Source organism: Corythoichthys intestinalis, chromosome 6 (assembly GCF_030265065.1).
Source record: "Corythoichthys intestinalis isolate RoL2023-P3 chromosome 6, ASM3026506v1, whole genome shotgun sequence".
Lineage (NCBI taxonomy): Eukaryota > Metazoa > Chordata > Actinopteri > Syngnathiformes > Syngnathidae > Corythoichthys > Corythoichthys intestinalis.
This window is the reverse complement of record NC_080400.1, coordinates 31,642,029-31,663,270: the sequence shown is the minus strand read 5'-3', so window position 1 is coordinate 31,663,270 and position 21,242 is coordinate 31,642,029. Positions and strand designations below refer to the sequence as shown.

The window sequence follows — 21,242 nt, the reverse complement described above, 5'->3', positions numbered from 1 at the left end:
GTCCATGAGATACTGAAAACCGTGTCCCCGTGGTCTGGATTTCAGGAGCCTCCTCACTGAATGGGCCGGGCCGCCGTCAATCAGTCGACGTGGCGGAAGAGGCGGCATGGGGGGAACCAAAGGGCTTTCACAGACCAGTTTGAGTTGGCCAACATGGAAGATCAGATGGACCCTCATGGTCCTGGGGAGTTGTAACCATACCACCACTGGGTTGATGACCAAACCTTCTGACCCACCTTGTGCATCGCGTTGCGTGACTGGTAGTGATCTGCTAACTTCTTAATACGGGCCGTGCTCCTGATGAGATTGGCGCTTACTTGGTTCCACACCCTCTTCATATGGCGGATGCACAACAAGACAGAGGTACTTGGGTTGGCGTCTCGGTCTGTTGAAACAGAGGTTGCTGGAATCCCGCACGGCCCACTAGACCCGGGGCAGGACAGGGTCCCCACCAGGAGTGGGCGACACCCCACCGACTTACCGGCACCCGGCCAGTGAACTGCAAACCCAGAGAGGATATGCAGGCCTAAAAGAGAGGGAAAGGTGGAAGCACGAGGGTACCCAGAAGCCGCCGCAGGGGGGCGCAGGACCAGAGCACCAATCCACGCCCACCCCCGCAACTGTCAGCCAGGCAAAGAATATGCCACGCCCTGGGAGCCACGCCATAGAGAAAAGGTGTGGGACCCACCTACCGCCTTATTACTGTGGCCTGTGCTAGGTCCATGACTGGCAGCCATTACCCAGCACCGTGATGGGATTATGTGGGGAGGATAGTGCAGTGTGAGGGCAGTGGGACCGTCGCACAGTTCTTCCCAGCCGCACATCCCACCGACCCTAAAATGTATATACAGTATGGAGTGCATTAAAAGAGGTGCGAGAAATGGCGGGGCTTGTGGCAGGGAGGCAACTATCACGTTATACCCCCCCACCCCCACACTTACCGGTCCCAGACACCCCTCATTCTCTGTGTATGATGCGGTAAAATCAGGTGAGACCCCAGAAACGTACGTCCGAGTCTCCCTGAAGACTTGAATTAGTGTGTAGGTGCCAGAGTGGAAATATTCAAAATAACTAATTACTAGAGAAAGTTCGAGAATTCTAGTTATGTCTACTTAAACCTGGAGAACACATACTATAAGTCAAATTATGCCTATGGATGCCTACAACAACAACAAAATGGGGTTACATTAAAAAAAAAAGAAAAAAAAAGCATGAATTATACGAAGTTTTATTTTTTACCGGGTACTAACTGAGCTTTTGTTTTTCTTTGTGTGTGTGTGTGTGTGTGTGTGTGTTTTAAGCCAGCTTCAGAAGCTAGTTTCCTTGAAAAACATTAAATTTAGTCATGTTCTTCATTAGTGGACTTACCAAATAAGTCAGCAAGTCTGCTATTTTGGTTTTAAGCGTTTTTTACTGTTTGCAGAGATTTCTTTAAAAAGAAATTCAGGCTCCAGAGCCAGTTTCCCTTAGCAACCTGAAATATGGTAGGCATGACTATTATGAGTAGACTAAAAAAGGGCCAGAAAAAGTAATTCCTGAAAAGACACAGGAAGTCTGCTATTTTTTGTTTGAAGTGGCTATTTAAAGGTAATTTTAGCCCTTTATAGCAGCCCTTCAAAAAGAAAATTGCTCCAAGAGATATTTTCAATCCAAAATTGAAAACACCTATTGTAGAGATTTAAATTGGGAGTAAATATGTTTTTAGTCTCACAGCAAAAACCTTATCAATCAACTCTTTGTTATTCAATGAACATTTTGATGAAAATTGTCATCATCTTCTCGTTAGAACGTGACCGCCAACCACCGGGTGAATGACGTTATCGCCACGGAAGATGGACCACAGACACTGGTCGGCCGCTTCATGTACGGACCCCTGGACATGGTGACGCTAACTGGGGAAAAGGTAATGACACAGCCTGTCGCCGTGCAGTTGCCACTCGCTCACAAGCGCGCTTCATCATCGCATAGGTGGACATTTTGCTGATGACTCAACCCCAGTCAGGCCGCTGGGTGCACTTTGACACCGAGGTTACAAACAGCAACGGCCGGGTGACGTACACCATTCCCGACGACAAGAAGCTCAGCCTTGGCGTATATCCCATTAAAATGGTGGTCAAGTAAGCATCGAATTCCGATTACAGGCTGAAGGGTCATGTTGCTACTATTGTTGATGGTGTGCGCACTATCATTTTTTTATCTGTTCCTGTTGCCCATGAACGCATAATATTGAAGTTAAGTAGGTTGATTCTAGGGATATAGACGCATTGATCCTTGAAGCCTGATTTTTTATTTTTTTGTATCAGGGCTGTTAAATTAATTGCGGACTAAAGACTTAAAGCACATCAATTTGCCTGAATAAAAAAAAAAGTGAAACTGTAAATATACACTCGTTACATTTTTTGACCATTTGATACTGAAAAACAAAATGTAATAAAATCAATTAATAATAATAACTAATTCGATAATTAAAGTGCCTTTGACAGCAAAAAGCATGTTTCTTTCATATTTCACACGGTATTTTATGCTCTGAAGGAAATGGACCCCTTGGATGTGTGTGGAAGCGATCGTTTTATGTATTCAATTTTTTTAATCCCGCGCCATGAAAATGAGTGACTTCCGGCTCCAGTCTCGGGTTGAGGACGAATGCGAATGTGACGTCACGCGAGTCAGCAGCTCACAATACAGCATTGCTTTATAGCACAGGTGTCAAACCGGTCCTCAAAGGGCTGCAGTGGGTGCTGGATTTCATTCCAACCAAACAAGATGAATACCTTTTCACCAATCTGGTGTTTTACAAGCGTAATCAGTTGATTGCTTATTTTAGCAGAAACCTCATTGGTTGAACTGTCTGTGCTGGATCTGTTGGAATAAAGACCAGGACCCACTGCGGCCCTTTGTGGAATCGGTTTGACACCACTGCTTTATAGCATGCAGATGGACTGTGGATTCAGCTGATTTTGGGGATTAATTCGTTTATTTTTCGCATCACGCCAGCCAAATGTGCTGTAGGTTTTTGTTGCTGCACCAGGAAGAGACGTGTGAGCCTTTTTGGGTTTCTAAAACTTCCCATTCACCCCGGAGATTGGCCAAAACAAGTCCGACAACTGTGGGACCATTGGACTTACGAGGAAGTGAGTAACTACGTGTTTTGTATTATGTCAAATACTGGGGTCATGGCACGTTTTAATAAGGAGGTGGCTTGCATTTTGTGGCTGATTGTCCACCGAGAAGGCCACTCGGCTGACGACGGGCGACTTGTCACACAACCCTCTTCGCTGCTCCCGATAGAACGCTATACTCGGCTTATGCTTGTGAAGCCCCCTGCATTTGTCTGCGGTTCGCCATATCTTCCAGACTCCCAGCCCTCTCTGCCCTCTTCATGTGCCCGGCAATAGACCACTATCCTCGGGTTGGGCTCGGGCAGCCATGCACTCCTCCGATGTCAGCCAGTTTGTCCGGCGGTCATTCTCCAGCTGCTTTCCCTCAACGAGCATTCCTGCCCGCAGAAGGGGAACGACGAGCTTGCTCGCCACCGATCAGTGAAGGCTGTCACCCTTGCCGCCGTGTGTGACATGAGTTGGGGTAGTTTTGTGCTTTTTTTTTTTTTTCTTTTTTGAAGGGCGAAAAAGATGATTTCTCCAGCTGCTTCCCCCTTTTACGAGCACTCCTGCACAAAGCAGGTGAACGACGAGCTTTAACTTGCTCGCCGCAAGTTTTCGGTGAAGATAGTCAGCCCTGCCGCCGTGTGAAATTATCTGGGGTAGTTTTGTGTGCTTTTTAGTTTTCAAAAGACGTGAATAAGACTTGGAAACACCGCTCAGTTCGGTTTAGCATGTCGGCTAGCTGTCACGCCTCCTGCTTTGTTTACCCTCTTTCATCCATCTCCGAAGCCGGGGCAGGGAAATGACAAAAGCCGGACTAACTTCAGTGGCATAAAATACCGTTCGGGAGGTCCATGAAGTCAACAGTTTTGACCATTATGCAGTAATTTTGCCGTGTCGTACTGAACAAATGCATTTTTAATATTTCATATTCTATTTAGCACAAGACTGTTATTTGTCATGACCATACCATTTATTTAGTAATTGGGGAAAAATACCTAGTTAAAAAGAATATCCTGTAAAAATATTGGAGTGGAGAGATTGAAACAATGATGACATTTTGCTGCTCTGTGTCGTATTTTCCTCGTTCTGAATCCTTCCTCTTAATGGTCTGTGAGCCTGCCAACGTCATCCTCCAGCTGGGGACGCAGAGCGCTATAATGACAGGCGTTGCTAAACGGCAGATTAAAAGACTAATTACTCCTCATCTGCGCTTGGCCAAATTGTTATATATACTAGTAGTCGAATTGTCTCAATATATGATTCCAATTCACATACTTACGCTATTTAAGATTTTTTTTTTAATGCTGTTGCAGGCACTTTAACTTACAAAGACAATATGCCAAACAGCTTGACCGAAAAAACAAAAATAGAACAAAACCAACAGTGTCATTGGACAGAGGGACAAGTTTTATTTTGCTGCAGGCAAAGTCAGCCTCTTTGCTATGGCGTGGGTTATTTTGCCCCGAGCATGTTAACAGTGTTCCCTGGTTTACTGATGAAACACTGACAAAGAGGGACGATTGTTGGCAATATTCGGCACATTTCCAGTGAAAAGCAATCAAGCGGCTTATCACTGTGATCGGGGTCTAATGTCTTTAAGTGACGTCTTACTTGATTTGGCTTTCCGCTGTCCTCTGCAAACATTTTTAGCAACGGTAAACAGACTGGTCTTTCCTCGTCTCCTGCTGTATTAAAAGTCAAAGCCAAAAGCCAAATGCTACATACGCTTTCCAGTGGTCTTTGCAGTGTGCTCTTGTTTGCTTAAAAAATAATGCGCACACTCTGAAAATGAGAGCGCCACTGCCACCCACTGAGTGGGTGTGCAAGTACACTTTATTCGAGTAAGGCAAAAAAGTATGTTTCTCCAAAGTCACATTCGCAACCCCTGACATGGCTCTGCTCCCCCCTGGGCACACCCCACTATTTGAAAAGTACTGTATTACGGGCACATTTTTTGTATGTTTTTTTTTGTTTTGTTTTATTTTGTGTTTGTGTCTTAATCAGTGTTGTTAATGTTACTTTAAAAAAGTAATTAATTATAGTTACAAATTATTTTCCCAAAAAGTAATTGTGTTCGTAACTCAGTTACCTGAATGTAAGAGTAACTAGTTACTTGGCAAAGTAACAGGTGATAATTTTCATGTTTTTTTTTTTTTCCCTCAAAAAAAAAAAAACATAGGTCACACTATGTGAAGTTTTAAAAGGTTTTTGGGACAATTGGCCCTAGCCCAATTCCCTACCCTAATTTACCCTTTACCCTGAATCAACCGTTAAAAGTTGTTGAAATTGCTCCCATTATTACATTAGTTCCCTTCTGTCTGCTGTCAACATGTGAAAGTTTTAAAACTGTTTCATCATTTAAAGATAGATTCAAGTCAAGGTTTTGCCGATTGAGGAGTATTTTAGATAAAAAGTTACTTAGGTTTGCTAGGAAGGTTCTCTACAACACAGCCTTCCTAAGAAGTCTACTGCTTTAAGATGGCGGCTGTTTACTAACGCATGTATATATATATATATATATATATATATATATATATATGAAGAACATAATGTCATGGCTCTCTTGAGTTTCCAGTTATTTCTACAACTCTGATTTTTCTCTGATAGAGTGATTGGAACAGATACTTCTTTGTCACAAAAAACATTCATGAAGTTTGGTTCTTTTATGACTTTATAATGGGTGAAAAGAAAAAAGTGATCAAATCTGCTCGTTCAAAAATAAACATACAGCAGCGCTAATATTTGGTAACATGTCCCTTGGCCATTTTCACTTCAATTAGGCGCTTTTGGTAGCCATCCACAAGCTTCTGGCAAGCTTCTGGTTGAATCTTTGACCACTCCTCTTGACAGAATTGGTGCAGTTCAGTTAAATTTGATGGCTTTCTGACATGGACTTGTTTCTTCAGCATTGTCCACAAGTTCTCAATGGGGTTTAAGTCAGGACTTTGGGAAGGCCATTCGAAAACTTTAAATCTAGCCTGATTTAGCCATTCCATTACCACTTTTGATGTGTGTTTGGGGTCATTGTCCTGTTGGAACACCCAACTGCGCCCAAGACCCAATCTTCGGGCTGATGACATTAGGTTATCTTGAAGAATTTGAAGGTAATCCTCCTTCTTCATTATCCCATTTACTCTCTGTAAAGCACCAGTTCCATTGGTAGCAAAACAGCCCCACAGCATAATACTACCACCACCGTGCTTGACGGTAGGCATGGTGTACTTGGGGTTAAAGGCCTCACCTTTTCTCCTCCAAACATATTGCTGGGCATTGTGGCCAAACAGCTCGATTTTTTTTTTCGTCTGACCACAGAACATTCCTCCAGAAGGTCTTATCTTTGTCCATGTGATCAGCAGCAAACTTCAGTCGAGCCTTAAGGTGCCGCTTTTGGAGCAAGGGCTTCCTTCTTGCATGGCAGCCTCTCAGTCCATGGAGATGCAAAACACACTTGACTGTGGACACTGACACCTGTGTTCCAGCAGCTTCTAATTCTTGGCAGATCTGCTTTTTGGCGATCCTCGGTTGAATCTTCACCCTCCTGACCAATTTTCTCTCAGCAGCAGGTGATAGCTTGCGTTTTCTTCCTGATCGTGGCAGTGACAAAACAGTGCCATGCACTTTATACTTACAAACAATTGTTTGCACTGTTGCTCTTGGGACCTGCAGCTGCTTTGAAATGGCTCCAAGTGACTTTCCTGACTTGTTCAAGTCAATGATTCCTTTTTCAGATCCATGTATGTATATTTTTGACCCAGCAGATTTGATCACTTTTTCTGTTAACCCATAATAAAGTCATAAAAGAACCAAACTTCATGAATGTTTTTTGTGACAAAGAAGTATCTGTTCCAATCACTCTATCGGAGAAAAATCAGAGTTGTAGAAATAACTGGAAACTCAAGAGAGCCATGACATTATGTTCTTCACAAGTGTATGTAAACTTTTGACCACAACTATATATTATATATATATATATATATATATATATATATATATATATATATATATATATATATATATATATATATATATATATATATATAGAGGTTGCGCTAGACTTTTTCGTTGTCTGTCATTTTGACTGACAGGGTCATAAAAATCCGGTCATAATCTATTTTTACCCGTCACTTAAAATTTTTAAATGATAACAATGACATTGTGGTGACCCTTTGTTTTGCATAATTCACCTTTCGTACTTGTGTGTCCATTTGGCCGAGCGCGTTACCGGCTACGACACAGTCACGTGACAGAGACACTTAAGAGCCGCGCGCGTTCCGGCTTGAATAGAGAGTTCACAGTGAGCAGCAGAGCTACAGCGGCTGGACACAGCAATTCGAGCTAACAAGACTCTTAACATTGCATACCGCTTCAACATATTCAATAGTATTTAGTTTTCATTCATTTTAAATTTATATTCTGTCCGAACAGAGAATCCACACCGTGCCATCACACATCAAGCAGATGAATATGTAACTTTTTCTCCGTAGTGACAAAAACAGCTGACTGTGGCCCCAGTAGGTAGGCTACATATGGAACAATGAAATTAACAGTTCACCTGCTGTGCCCTGAACGCAGTCTCACACCTTCCTCCTGGTGCGCATGGACTTGAATTGCGCGCCCGCTTGTGCAGTCCCTCTTTTTTTCACCTCTTTTATCAACACCATCGTCGTTTTGGGGCTTTTTGAAGAAACTTCGGACACTCAGTTGCCTTGACATTTATCCGAGTAAGGCCAACGACATCATGCATCAAGAGAGACAATAGCTAATTAATATCCTCACTCGCCACCCTGTCAAAAAGACAGATGGACTTCAGTTTTTTCCGTCACCGTTTTAAAAAATCGGTCAACGATGGAAAATATTCGGTTAACGCGACCCCTGATATACACACATATATATATATATATATATATATGTGATGTGATATCTACCATGTCTACTATATCATGTGGGCGTAGTTTGTAGGCTATCGGCTACAACAGGTATTACTGGAGCTGTCTAGCATCGCGTTTGCTCGGCGTCACAACTCCCCCCCCCCCCCCCCCCCCCATCCTGCTGTGCTCTGTCATCTCGGTGAGTCCGTCTCCCTCAGACTTTTCTCTCGTCATTCAACCAATATAATAACGCATCGTAACACACATCTTTCCGTCCTAAGTAACGGTAATGGCGTTGCCAAGATGAGAAAAGTAATTAATTAGATTACTTACTACTGAAAAAAATAATGCCGTTAGTAACGCCGTTACATTGTAACGCCGTTATTAACAACACTGGTCTTAATATTTTTTTCATTAAGTAATGCTCTTTTTTATACTGTTATGTATTTTTGGGGCTATATTAACCTTGAATTGTGTAGTGTTCAGGGTTATAGCACCAATTTACAGTTACCGTAATTTCCCGAATGTAAGGCGCACCCGTGTATAATGCGCACCCCAAATTTACTTGTAAAATCTAGGGAAAATTATTGTACCCGTTTATAACGCGCACCCTAATTTTAGCACCAATAAATAGAAGAATACAAGAAAACAGACCTCGTGTACAGATACAGAAATGTCATTTTACTGACTGGTGAAACACAGTACAAGCATAGCATATTGGTAGTTCAAAATATTACCATAAACTTACAATATTTACGGTGATAATATGATTTGACAACTTCTCCAACTTACCAGAATCTAGGAGAAAACATAACAGATGTGACTTTTCTTTGAAAGGCTGCTGTATAACTTGCTCGTTTCATCATGATGAATAAATGTTTCTTCCATGGATTGTTACGGTAAAATGAAAGTGAGAAAGTAAGTCGGAAATCTGAGAGAGCTCATCGCTGTCGACACGACAGTAACAATAGGTACTATTGTTATTTGGGTTTGAGTTTCCCGAGGGACGGATATAGTTGACGGACACACACAGGAAGTCTGCGTTGTTACGTTTCTTATGGTCCGAGTTGCGGAGCTACAGTAAACGTTGACTCAAATGAGTTCAAGAAACTAAATTCTGTGCTTTATGAAGGTGAAAAAAGCAGAATTTAACACAGATGGAATCATTCTGCCGATCAGAGTGAAGTATTACCGAGACAAAATGGTGGCGTCACGTACCGTAATGGTCGGCAACGGATCGCCGCATACGTTTCTTCAGCACAATGTGGCCGTGTCAATAAAAAAAAATTTTAAAAGTCGGTTTATATATGTATGTATATATATTTCTGTCTCCATCCATGTACCCGTTTATAATGCACACCATGATTTTACAAGTTGATTTTGGGGGGAAAAACTGTGCGTTATATTCGGGAAATTACGGTAGTTCAAATGACCTCATTTTGACAGTAGCTCAGAAATGTTTTAGCACCCAGGATATGCACAAACATTTTTCTGCCACTGTATAAAATCCTATATTGTTTATTGTAATATGAAACTCAACCGCAATTCTTTGTTTTCATTCCTCAAGGGGTGATCAAACGTCGGCCGAGGCCTACCTGACAGTGTTACCTCGCGGCATGGAGTGCGTGGTCTTTAGCATCGATGGCTCCTTCGCAGCCAGTGTTTCTATCATGGGCAGTGACCCTAAGGTCCGCCCCGGAGCCGTGGATGTCGTCAGGTTCATCTCTTATTTTACCCACCAGAACTTTATTAGACAAACCTTACCCATGACGGTAACTTTTCTTTTGGTCAGGCACTGGCAGGACTTGGGCTACCTGATTATCTATATCACGGGTCGCCCTGACATGCAGAAACAGCGCGTGGTATCCTGGCTGTCGCAGCATAATTTTCCTCATGGCATGATCTTCTTCTCTGAAGGTTTAGTTCACGACCCACTACGACAGAAGACTATCTTCCTCAGGAATCTCATACAGGAGGTACACGAGACCCTTAAACTCAAGAAAAATCAGGGTTGTGCATCAATGTCACATTACCTATTCTCCTCTGTGGGTAGTGTCACATCAAGATCAACTCTGCTTATGGATCCATGAAGGACATCTCTGTTTACAACATGCTTGGTCTTGGGCCCTCGCAGATTCATATAGTGGGAAGACCGTCAAAGAAGTACCAGAACCAGTGTCAGGTAGGTCTTTTAAGGGATCCACGGATAGAAAGACTTGTAGTTCTTAAAAGATAAATGTTATTATGAGTTAAAATAATTTGATATTGAAACCCCTCTAGATGTTTTCGTTTTTTATACAATTTGTAAAATTAGTTCAACTAGTAGGTCGCTATTGTTGTTGACGTTGCAGGACAGTGACGCCACGTGGTTACGCTGCCGGACTTCCAGAGTATGACTCACGCGACATAAACATGTCATCTATTCAACCCAAAATGTGCTACACTGGGGAAGAGTCCTACACGAAGCGAATTTGACGCCCAAAGTTCTACCGTGCGCTTTCAGCTTGTGTTGTTTAGATGCATACAGACAGAACATACAAACAATGCCTTAAGTAAATACATAAAAACGAATGCGGTCAACAGATCAACAATCTGCTTTAAAGCTACCACAAGAAAACACAATGCTTAAAAGTATATGAGGGAAACACATGCAAAAAGTATTTTGAGGCAATGAAAAGGTAATAAGACTCAAAACATGAAAAGTAAGTACTCATAGCTTTTAACCGATAAGCGCACGTGTTGGACGTCTCGCCGCGTAGAAAGAATTGCAGTAACCCGGTAATATTCGTCGAGTGATAGTGACAATCTACGTCATCACCCAGAGCGTCAAAACAGGTACTAAAAATTAGGGATGGGAATTGATAGGATTTTTACGATTCCGATTCCATTATCGATATTGCTTAACGATTCGATTCTTTATCGATTCTAATTTGGACTAATGGACTGTATGAGGTTCTGGGTTCAATACATTTTATGGTTCATTCGCCTCGGGGTGTCGGTTAGAACACAATGAGTGGAGTTGGTCTTTGGCACTTTTAATACAACTTAGCAACAGGCACAACTATGTATAGGCAATGGCACTTCATATGAAAATCACACAATGACCAGGTGGGAGCAAGCGTGGAAAGATGATGATGTATTTGTATGTGTGTGAAAGACTGGAATGTGTGGTGTGGAAGGAAAGAAAATTAGTGCGAATGCAATAAACAATGCAAATTGACTGTAAAGCAGTCAATAATACACATACATGACTCGCAGTGTAATGAACACAAAGGGGGGGGGGGGGGCGCGAGTGCGCGCGTAAAACACGGAAGTACGCTGCGTGCACGTGCGGTCATCTTGGCCATTAAAGTGACGAAAACTAAGCACTGTACACTCATATGGATGTACAACATCACATTAAGATGCTAAACTAACACATTCGCTCTTAACACAAATGTGCAACGCGAATATAATGGTGAGGGCGCGAGTGTGCGCGCACAACCCGTAAGCGCGCTGCGTGCACTTGCGGTCATCTTGACCATAAAAGTCGCGAATACTAAGCACTGTACACTCATATGGATGTACAACATCATCTTAAGATGCTAAACTAACACATTCCCTCTTAACACAAATGTGCAACGCGAATGTAATGTAAACAACACTCTCCTCGACGCAGCGAGGATGAGCGGAGCAACCAGCTGACAGTAAAAACACGAAACGGTCGCGCTGATAATGGCTCTAATTTATCATAAGAACTTTATGCAATGAAGAGGAAATACTTACATTTGTTCATGGATGCACAAAAATGAATACTTCCTCTAAAAGGTGGCCGTTCTCTGCTCGAAATGCGCACCTTACGCCTATTCTCAGTCCCAGAATATGGAGAGCGCATGACGTAGGACAATAACAGGAAATGGACTGGTTGCTATGGGAACGAACGCATACCCATTAAAATCTTTTTAACAGGAGTATAAAAATTAGGGATGTCCCGATCCAGGTTTTTGCACTTCCGATCCGATACCGATATTGTTTTGCACTTCCGATCCGATACCGATACTGGCCGATACCGATACCGGCCTATCTGAGCATGTGTTAAAGTTAACAGTTATTTAGCCTCCTTACTTAGTTGTCAGACTCATCTCATGTTGAAAAGGGTTTTAGTACTCTTGATAACAACTAGCCAGCTGAATTAGGTGAGTTTGAATAACACATAACGGTTGGTAACAAGAAACTGACCTGTTTATTCAGTGACAAACACAAAACATTATAAATAACAAACAGAAATGGCATAGTCAGTCAGTAAAACGTGCAAATAATATTGTAAACCGTTTTAAAAAAGCAAAACACACAAACAACCTCAGTGGAAAATCCCACAAACCACCCAAGCTATTCGATGCTTTTAATGTTTCTTGCATTAGTTACAATAATTGTATAAAAAGCCTCTCAGGTTTAAAAAAACAACTATTTCAGTATCAAGTTAACATTTTAAAACAGTAAATAAAATACTCAAGTCCCCATTTTGTATCAGCAGCTTTAAACTACATTCAATTCATTTAATTTTGCGAATCAACTGTTAAAGTTGTTAAAATTGCTCCCGTTATTCCATAATTTCCCTTCTGTCTACTTTCGACATGTTAAAGTTTTAAAACTGTTTTGAAGATAGATTCAAGTCAAGATTTTGCCGATTTAGGAGTATTTTAGATAAAAAGTTAATTACGTTCTCTTGGAAGGTTCACAACAGCCTACTAGGGAAGTCTCCTGCTTTAAGATGGCGGCTGTTTACTATCGCATGTAGTTTTCCATACTTCAATGTTGCTGACGTCGTCGAGTCTGTCATCCTTCATCTAGTTCTATATACATATGATATCTAGTATCTACAGTAAAACGATGTTGACGTAGTTTGTAGTGGCTGTCAGCAGCAGTCAGGTATTCCGGCATGAGTTGAGCTAAAGCCGTGAGTCGAGCATTGGCATTACCCGGGTCTATGACAAGCATGAGATTTACTCTCGGGACGCAATGCGGTCCGTTTCTCATTGCGTCCCGAAGACCGCGCTGTGTATTAGTTCCGCTTTACTTGACATTTCAATAATCGGAATTTGGATGTTTGTGAATCGTTCTAGAATCTTCCACGGCTGAATGGCTCAAGGATGTAATGACGGCTGGGCATGTTGTACCGTGGTTCTAAGTGTTGGATGGTGTGTCTTTACTCACGAGAGATAATGGCTCGTCATCCAGAATGAATTCTTCGGCAATGACTCTTGTTATTCCCCGGGCTTTGGGACTGTCGAGTGACAGTTTGTCACGCATAGCAAACGTTTCTGCCAGTGTTAGTTGCGTAGGACCTTTCTTTTTGTCTTCGGTTTTTTTAACATACTCCTCATATTGTTTGTAGTGGTATTTCGCTAAATGCTTGATTAGGTTGGTTGTATTAAAACTTCTTCAGCTTTACCACCACGCTTGACTGTGTTGTGGCATATGTTGCACTCTGCATCTTCGTCTTTGTCGTCCTTTAAGGTGAATGATCCCACACAGTTGACATTTTTACCGATAAAGTCTCTCGGTAAATTGGGAGACGGTAATGTAGTGTGTTGAAGGTGTGCAGTAAAATGCGGACCGGATTTTAGGGAAACCGAAGCAAAAACTGGAATGGATTATGTAAATCGGTGCACTGGAAAACCCAGACCGGGCATTTAAAAAAAACTGGATCGGAAGTCTGGATCGGAATTTTTCCTTGTCGGCAGATCCGATACCGATGCGCATTTTTTTGCCCATATCGGCGTCCGATCCGATCCAAAAATCGGATCGGGACATCTCTAATAAAAATTGCTCATGAAATCGTTTAGGATTATTTTAGATGCATGTATGTTATATTTTTCTTATACAGTATTCGACGAGACTATGATAGACCCATTAATAGACTTTTTGGGAAAAATCACCATTTCTTTAAGTAGTCTCACGAATACTGACTTGGCCTGTGTTACCACTACATTATCACTTGATGGCGACACCTCATGGTACATTTGGTGGGTGGTTACACTGTGAGCATTCATTTTGTGATATTTGCTTACTTGTCGGTGTGTATCATGCGTAAAGTCTGTGACATTGATTGTACTGTTTGGAATCTATAAGAGAATCATTAGATAATCTGCCAAACAATTCCATGGAATTGCTACACGCGGAACTGGTAACCGGTTCTCGATTCTCATCCCTACTAAATATTATAGATTTTTTAATCAATGGCAATATTTTATGTGTTTCTAATAACATATTTTAGTAAAAGAGAACAATTGTGGCTTATTAGAGCCAACAAGTCTTTAAGACCGAGGTTCCCTTTAAAACATCTCACAGCTATAAATGTATTTTGAATTGTTGATTCATTGTCAAAGATTCTTGCTGTTGTTCACATTTGCATACTTTTTTTTGTGCTATTGTTGTAGTTCTTAAGTGAAGGCTACGCTGCGCACCTCTCCTCCCTCCAGTTTGGCCACAGAGCTCGACCCAAAAAGTCACCCTCGGTTCGTATGGTCCTCAGGAAAGGCTCCTTCGGGCTCACTGCCAAACCGGACTTCCTGTGCAAGCGGACCCACCTGCGCAGGACCATGTCTGTCCAGCAGCCTGACCCACCCTGCACGGCCAACCCTAAGCCCGAGCGGGCCCAGAGCCAGCCCGAGTCAGACAAGGACCACGGAGGGGGAGGCGGGCAAGGCGTGTGGGGCCGGGGCGTGATGCATCGAGGGGATACCACTCCCTGATGCTGAACAAAGAGACAATGGATGAATTCCTGGAAGATAGCGGAAGAGACAAAGCTGAGGTTAGAACTTGAAAATAGATGTGATCCAAATGGGTCTTTTTGAGGGCTTTCTTAAATTGGATTTATTCTTATTCAGGCCCTGTACCGATTTCATTTTGCAACATGAAATCTGCTGGAGATCTGGCATTTTGCTTCAGAGCGCCCATTTTGAACATTTTCAAACTCTTTCAAAACAATTGCCGCAAAATTTGAACCACACATACTAAACAGGTGGACAACATTCATTTCCTTTTGTCATTATATGTCAGTGGACCACAGTTATAAAAGAAAATTAAGATCAGATCTTGATTAGTAATTTCACTGAACAACTTCTATAGCATGAGTAGTCCCACCAAATATTCTGAAGAACTTCAACAAGAAACACAATGTTCATTTACGTTTGAAGCGGCCATTTTAGAGTTTTGCTTCTATTCACTTAATGGAAATTTGACGAATTCGAAGTAATCTTGGCTATAAAATCGATCGATCGATTTTGTGAGACATCGTTAAACTTAAAGTACCACCTAAAAAATTACTTGCAAGATGTTTTGAATTTTAAAAGTATACATATGTTTGTAAACCACTACAAGTCATTCTCTGCGGTTAAAAGGCGATACACCTCCGATCAATTAGAACTGGTAAGGTTGGCAGAATTCACTCTTATTTTCAGTGGTTTGGCATGGATTGTATTGGCAGTGGCAGCAAATAACTTAACTTTAGGCACTGTTTAAGCTTTAACACTGTGCTTACTGTAAAATAGGAAAACAAATTAACTACACACAAACATGAATTTACATTGTTTTTCGCGGTTAATGGGGGCCAGAACCCGCCGCAAAATTTATTCAGATTTAGCATTGGAAAGAGATACATATAAAAAAATTAAATTACAAAAAACAAACAAACAAACAAACAAAATATATATATATATACATATATATTAGGGCTGTCAAAATTATCGCGTTAACGGGTGGTAATTATTTTTTTAATTAATCATGCTAAAATATTTCACGCAATTAACGCACATGCCCCGCTCAGACAGATTTAAATGACAGTACAGTGAAATGCCCACATGTTAATTGTGTTTTGTGGAGTTTTGCCGCCCTCTGCTGGTGCTTGGGTGCGACTGATTTTATAGGCTTCAGCACCCATGAGCATTGTGTAAGTAATTATTGACATCAACAATGGCCGGCTCCTAGTTTATTTTTTGATTGAAAATTTTACTAATTTTATTAAAACGAAAACATTAAGACGGGTTTTAAATTTCTATAACTTGTACTAACATTTATCTTTTAAGAACTACAAGTCTTTCTATCCATGGATCGCTTTAACAGAATGTTAATAATGTTAATGCCATCTTGTTGATTTTTTGTTATAATAAACAAATACAGTCCTTATGTACCGTATGTTGAATGTATATATCCATCTTGTCTTATCTTTCCATTCCAACAATGATTTACAGAAAAATATGGCATAATTTATAGATGGTTTGAATTGTGATTAATTGCGATTAAAGAATTTTTAAGCTGTAATTAACGCGATTAAAAATTGTAATCGTTTGACAGCCCTAATATATACATATATATATATATATATATATATATATATATATATATATATATATATATATATATATATATATATATTACGGCTATCAAAATTATCGCGTTAACGGGCGTTAATTAATTTTTTTATTTAATCACGTTAGAATATTTGACGCAATTAACGCACCCCCCGCTCAGACAGATTTAAATGACAGTACAGTGAACTGCTTGTTAATTGTATTTTATGGAGTTTTGCCGCCCTCTGCTGGCGCTTGGGTGCGACTGATTTTATAGGCTTCAGCACCCATGAGCATTGTGTAAGTAATTATTGACATCAACAATGGCCAGCTCCTAGTTTATTTTTTGATTGAAAATTTTACTAATTTTATTAAAACGAAAACATTAAGAGGGGTTTTAAATTTCTATAACTTGTACTAACATTTATCTTTTAAGAACTACGAGTCTTTCTATCCATGGATCGCTTTAACAGAATGTTAATAATGTTAATGCCATCTTGTTGATTTTTTGTTATAATAAATACAGTCCTTATGTACCGTATGTTGAATGTATATATCCATCTTGTCTTATCTTTCCATTCCAACAATGATTTACTGAAAAATATGGCATAATTTATAGATGGTTTGAATTGTGATTAATTGCGATTAAATAATTTTTAAGCTGTAATTAACTCGATTAAAAATTGTAATCGTTTGACAGCCCTAATATATATATATATATATATATATATATATATATATATATATATATATATATATATATTAGGGCTATCAAAATTATCGCGTTAACGGGCGTTAATTAATTTTTAAAATTAATCACGTTAGAATATTTGACGCAATTAACGCACGCAATTTTTAAGCTGTAATTAACTCGATTAAAATTTTAATCGTTTGACAGCCCTAATATATATATATATTTTTTTTTAAAATAAGTGTTTATAAGCACTTCAAATGTAATACTGTGATTATGATAAGTTTTAAACATGTTACTGTCCCACTGAATTATTTTAAACAAAGAATAAAGTAGAAAAATGCTTGTTTTTATTAAATGCTTCATTGAGTGAGTCGCTCAAGCTGCTCATTTACACAAAATGAGTTGCCACAGCAACTGTTTAACAAGTTAAACGATGATTGACGCATGCGGCGTTTTAAAGTTTCGGCTTCCCAGCGTCACTGACAAGATCAAACCTTAACGTCTGTCAACCATCGTTAAATTTAATAAGCAACTCCAGTGCACTGCCTTACCAAGAAAAGGAGCAGGAGAGAGAGTGAGAGTACGTGATCAGATCGAGATAGCTCATCTGTATTTATTTATTTAATTGGAGAAAAACAACGCGAAGTTTGAAGCGCGAAGTAGCGAGGGATCACTGTACTGTATAATTAAGACCAAAATTAATTCAAATGTATTTCACTCAATAATTAATTTAAAAAAAAAAAAAAAAAAAAAAAAAAAGGGTCAGGGTACTCAAGGCTGCAAATTAGACAACAACTAGAGTTTCTTATCTAAAGGAACATTTTTAGGAAATTTGCAGATGAGGCCAAATTTACTTGTCAGCTTGTACGATAAAGCCGACAAAGTAAAATGAAAAAAGTCCTGTGGCAACATTAGCGAGCGAGACTATTCTTAGCAGCAGCACCTCCGGAGGCCGACAGAATGCAAATGCGCTCATGATTATGTAAGAGCTGATCCACTTGTTTCCAGATCCGGGGACGACAATGGTGGCGGCGCGGTGGCGAGAGCCTGCGGGAGCAAATAGCGCTGACGCGGCCATGCACATTAATCACAACTTTGCCGCTGATGTGACAGACTTCATTAACTCGCGCTCATATTGCTAGCTTCGTGCCTCCACGGGTCCCCTCCCTTTTTTGGCAGATGAAGCCCCACTTTTGTCTTTTGGCTCAATTCAGCAGGCATTTCGCATAAGTGAAGCGTCACACAGAAGCACTTTTTGGCCCCCACTTGTGCAGAACATTGTTCTTGGCTCTGCCCCCAAAGGTTGCAATACCAAAGTCAAATGCAGTCGTCGATGATTCACCAATGTTAGAGCAGCAAGTTGTTTTTGTTTTCGTTCCTTTAAAGGCAGTGCAATGCACAATTTAGATGTTTCACGTGTGAATCTCAGATCTGGCGTTCCTGTGAGTAAATTACATGTACTCTTTGCGCGTGGGCTTTCTCCGAGTACTCTTGAATTCCTTCTACATTCCAAAACATGCACGTCAGCTTTATTGAAGATTTAAAATCATCCACGTGAATAGTTTTTTGTTTATATGTGCCATGGTTGCCCGGTTCAGGGTCTACCTTACCTTTTGCCCTGTAATGAGAAAAATCAAATAGACAGATATTCATTTGAATTAATAAATAGCAGAGAAAGACAAAGACTATGCTAATTAGCAAACAGTCACTCTTTTGCTAAACATGTGGCAGCAAGCACAAACATGAGATCAAATGTTAGCTAGTATAGACCAGTGGTCCCCAACCTTTTTTGAACCACGGACCGGAGTAATGTGTGTCTTTTTTTCACCGACCGGCAATGTGTGGCAGAAAATGACGGTAAATATAACACTAAAAACGAATATTAAGTGCAGGGAAAATGTCACTCACCAATCACCATACACTGAATCAACCTTTTTTTAACAGCAGCCTCTCCTCAAACTTGTTAGCAAATATCCGTGGTCGCAAGCATATAATGACTTCTTCTTCAACCGTGAAAGGTTTCTTAGCTTTAGCAATACGGTTCGCCATGAGGTATGATGCTCTTAGTATATTCACTTTTGTTCCCTCGTTTGCTAGCTTTTAGCCACATATTATGCAGAGTGGACTTGGTTATAGGCTCCTCTACTGTATCAGCAGGTGGCCTTTTCCCTGTAAAAAAGCTGTCCAAAGACGTCTCTGCCAGCAGCACACAGCCAACAGCAGCTAAAGTTACTGTTTACATTGACTGGCGCTGGGCTGCTATAGGTGTGCAAACACCCTGGTAATGGCGTACCACAAGCAACACGTCACTTCCGCTCATTAATATTCATGACATTAGCTACTGTTGCTAAGTGGGGATACGCCACTGTTTGTGCCTAGTAGGAAATGAATGGAAATCGTGTACGAAGGAGATGTTTACAGAGCTAAACCTACCAATTCTCTCCGAAAATGATGTTCCTGGTGCCAAATTCACTGGCAAAGATGTGGAAGAACATAAAAATGTTCAGGTAAAGAGATGACTTGAGTGTCGAAGGTTGAAAAAGACGGAAAAAAACGAGCAGACCTAAGCATAGCCTTAGCTTTTTTATCGATGCGACTAACAATGCCATTCTCCTGTTTCAACAAGCTATCCTCTGACCGTTCTTGGGGGTAATTTAGTTAGTTTTGTGTATTGATCACAAATGCTACTCAGTGACAGCCAACGAACACTTTTAATTTTTTCAATGATAACAAATCTTAATTCTATAATTTATTTACACTTCCCCCTTACTAAAGTTGTTGTTTTTTTACAACAGAAAAGGTAACTGGCAGTCAAATACCATTTTAATTCTTTTCAGGTCATTCATTGTCAGACAGAAGCAGCACGGGACAACGTCACGCTAAAAAATAAGTTAAAAATATCAAAATGGCTTACCTCTTTGTCCTCTGAAGGAGCATGCCAACCCAACAAAATGTTTACTTCATATGAAATGTGAATGGCTTCACCTAGCTGGTGTTAAAACGTCCACGCAAGTTGATTTTGAGTTTTTGGTTTCGGAAAACGTATGAAGAAAACTTCCTTAATGTCGAGAGTCGTTTCTAAAAGTTCCAAAAAAGCATTGCGCGATCAGCATGTTCGTTTTTGAAAGATTACTGGAGAAAAGTAGCAGATTTAACATTGCTTCTATGCGAGGGCGGGTCTATAATGTCCCACTCCTACTTTACTTCTGCTTAACGATGTGACGTCAACTCTACAACTCGGATTAGTCTATAGACCCCAATCACCAACGTCACACAATCACGTGATTGCTGTATTGTGCCGCCATATTGTCTGTCATTGTGTGTCCGTATTGTCAATGATCGTAGTTTCTAAAGGTGGATTCACTTGCAAATTATGGAAGCCCCGTTGCCTTCAGATGCTGTAAACTTATTGGATGAGTTGCATAAAAGCCGTTATTTGGAAAAGCTTCGGTCGATCCAGTCGCCAGATCCATATTTGATGCCCAAATAGATGTTTCCTCCCGTCCGCTCCTGTCCCGTGCGTCAGAGCTCATCCACAAAATTTCCAATCATACTCCAGTTTATGTCACGATGAGGAGTCGGGTACCCAAAATTGGCACCGGCCCGAATATAAACAGACATTTGGGCAGCTGAGCGTCACCATTGTCACAATCGTAAAATGAAACTTGATCGGCGGTTCGACAACGGGCCGGTGTGTGCCCAAAAATAGCCGCCCCGCGTGAAACGTCCCCCCTGACGGGAGCGCTTATTTATAACGCTTTATTGAAGTGAAAACATCAAATGTTTTCATGGACGCATTACAGTCATGGATTTACGACTGTAAAATCAGTTTTAAATTAATAATTAAATTACACAAAATATTAGTACTGTATTTTAGTAACAAATCGTGGACTGGGCCACATAACCATCTTTGAACAAAAATGTATTAATCTACAGGTTTTCACGACCATATCCCAATGACAATCACACAGGTATGACATTTATTAGAGTAAAATAATACATATTCACAGTACAAGATTTATTAGTTCAAGCAAAGTAAAATAATACATATTCACGGTACAAGAAAGTCGTTTCCGTGTGGGCGCTCCCGTCAGGGGGCACATTTCATGCGGGGCTGCTATTTTTCGGCACAACACCTGTTGTTGCGCTCACCTTCTTGCTGCGCGACCGTGGCGACAAGCTTCATTGTCTCCGTCTGATGATGTCTGCGATCGTGTTGGCATCACGACTGTTGATGTTTTCGCCG

At 40.7% G+C, this 21,242-nt stretch overlaps 1 protein-coding gene across 1 annotated transcript in view; it reads left to right on the top strand.

Moving 5' to 3' along the window:
* Positions 1 to 16,312, top strand: part of pitpnm3 (PITPNM family member 3) — a 166,693-nt gene extending 150,381 nt beyond the window's left edge. Inside the window, exons 14-19 of the mRNA XM_057838597.1 lie at positions 1,787 to 1,903; positions 1,969 to 2,117; positions 9,540 to 9,689; positions 9,765 to 9,948; positions 10,026 to 10,154; positions 14,392 to 16,312. Coding sequence (XP_057694580.1) covers positions 1,787 to 1,903; positions 1,969 to 2,117; positions 9,540 to 9,689; positions 9,765 to 9,948; positions 10,026 to 10,154; positions 14,392 to 14,706 — 1,044 coding nt within the window. The 3' untranslated portion in view covers positions 14,707 to 16,312. The remainder of the gene's footprint in view (positions 1 to 1,786; positions 1,904 to 1,968; positions 2,118 to 9,539; positions 9,690 to 9,764; positions 9,949 to 10,025; positions 10,155 to 14,391) is intronic.
* The last annotated feature ends 4,930 nt before the right edge of the window (positions 16,313 to 21,242 follow it).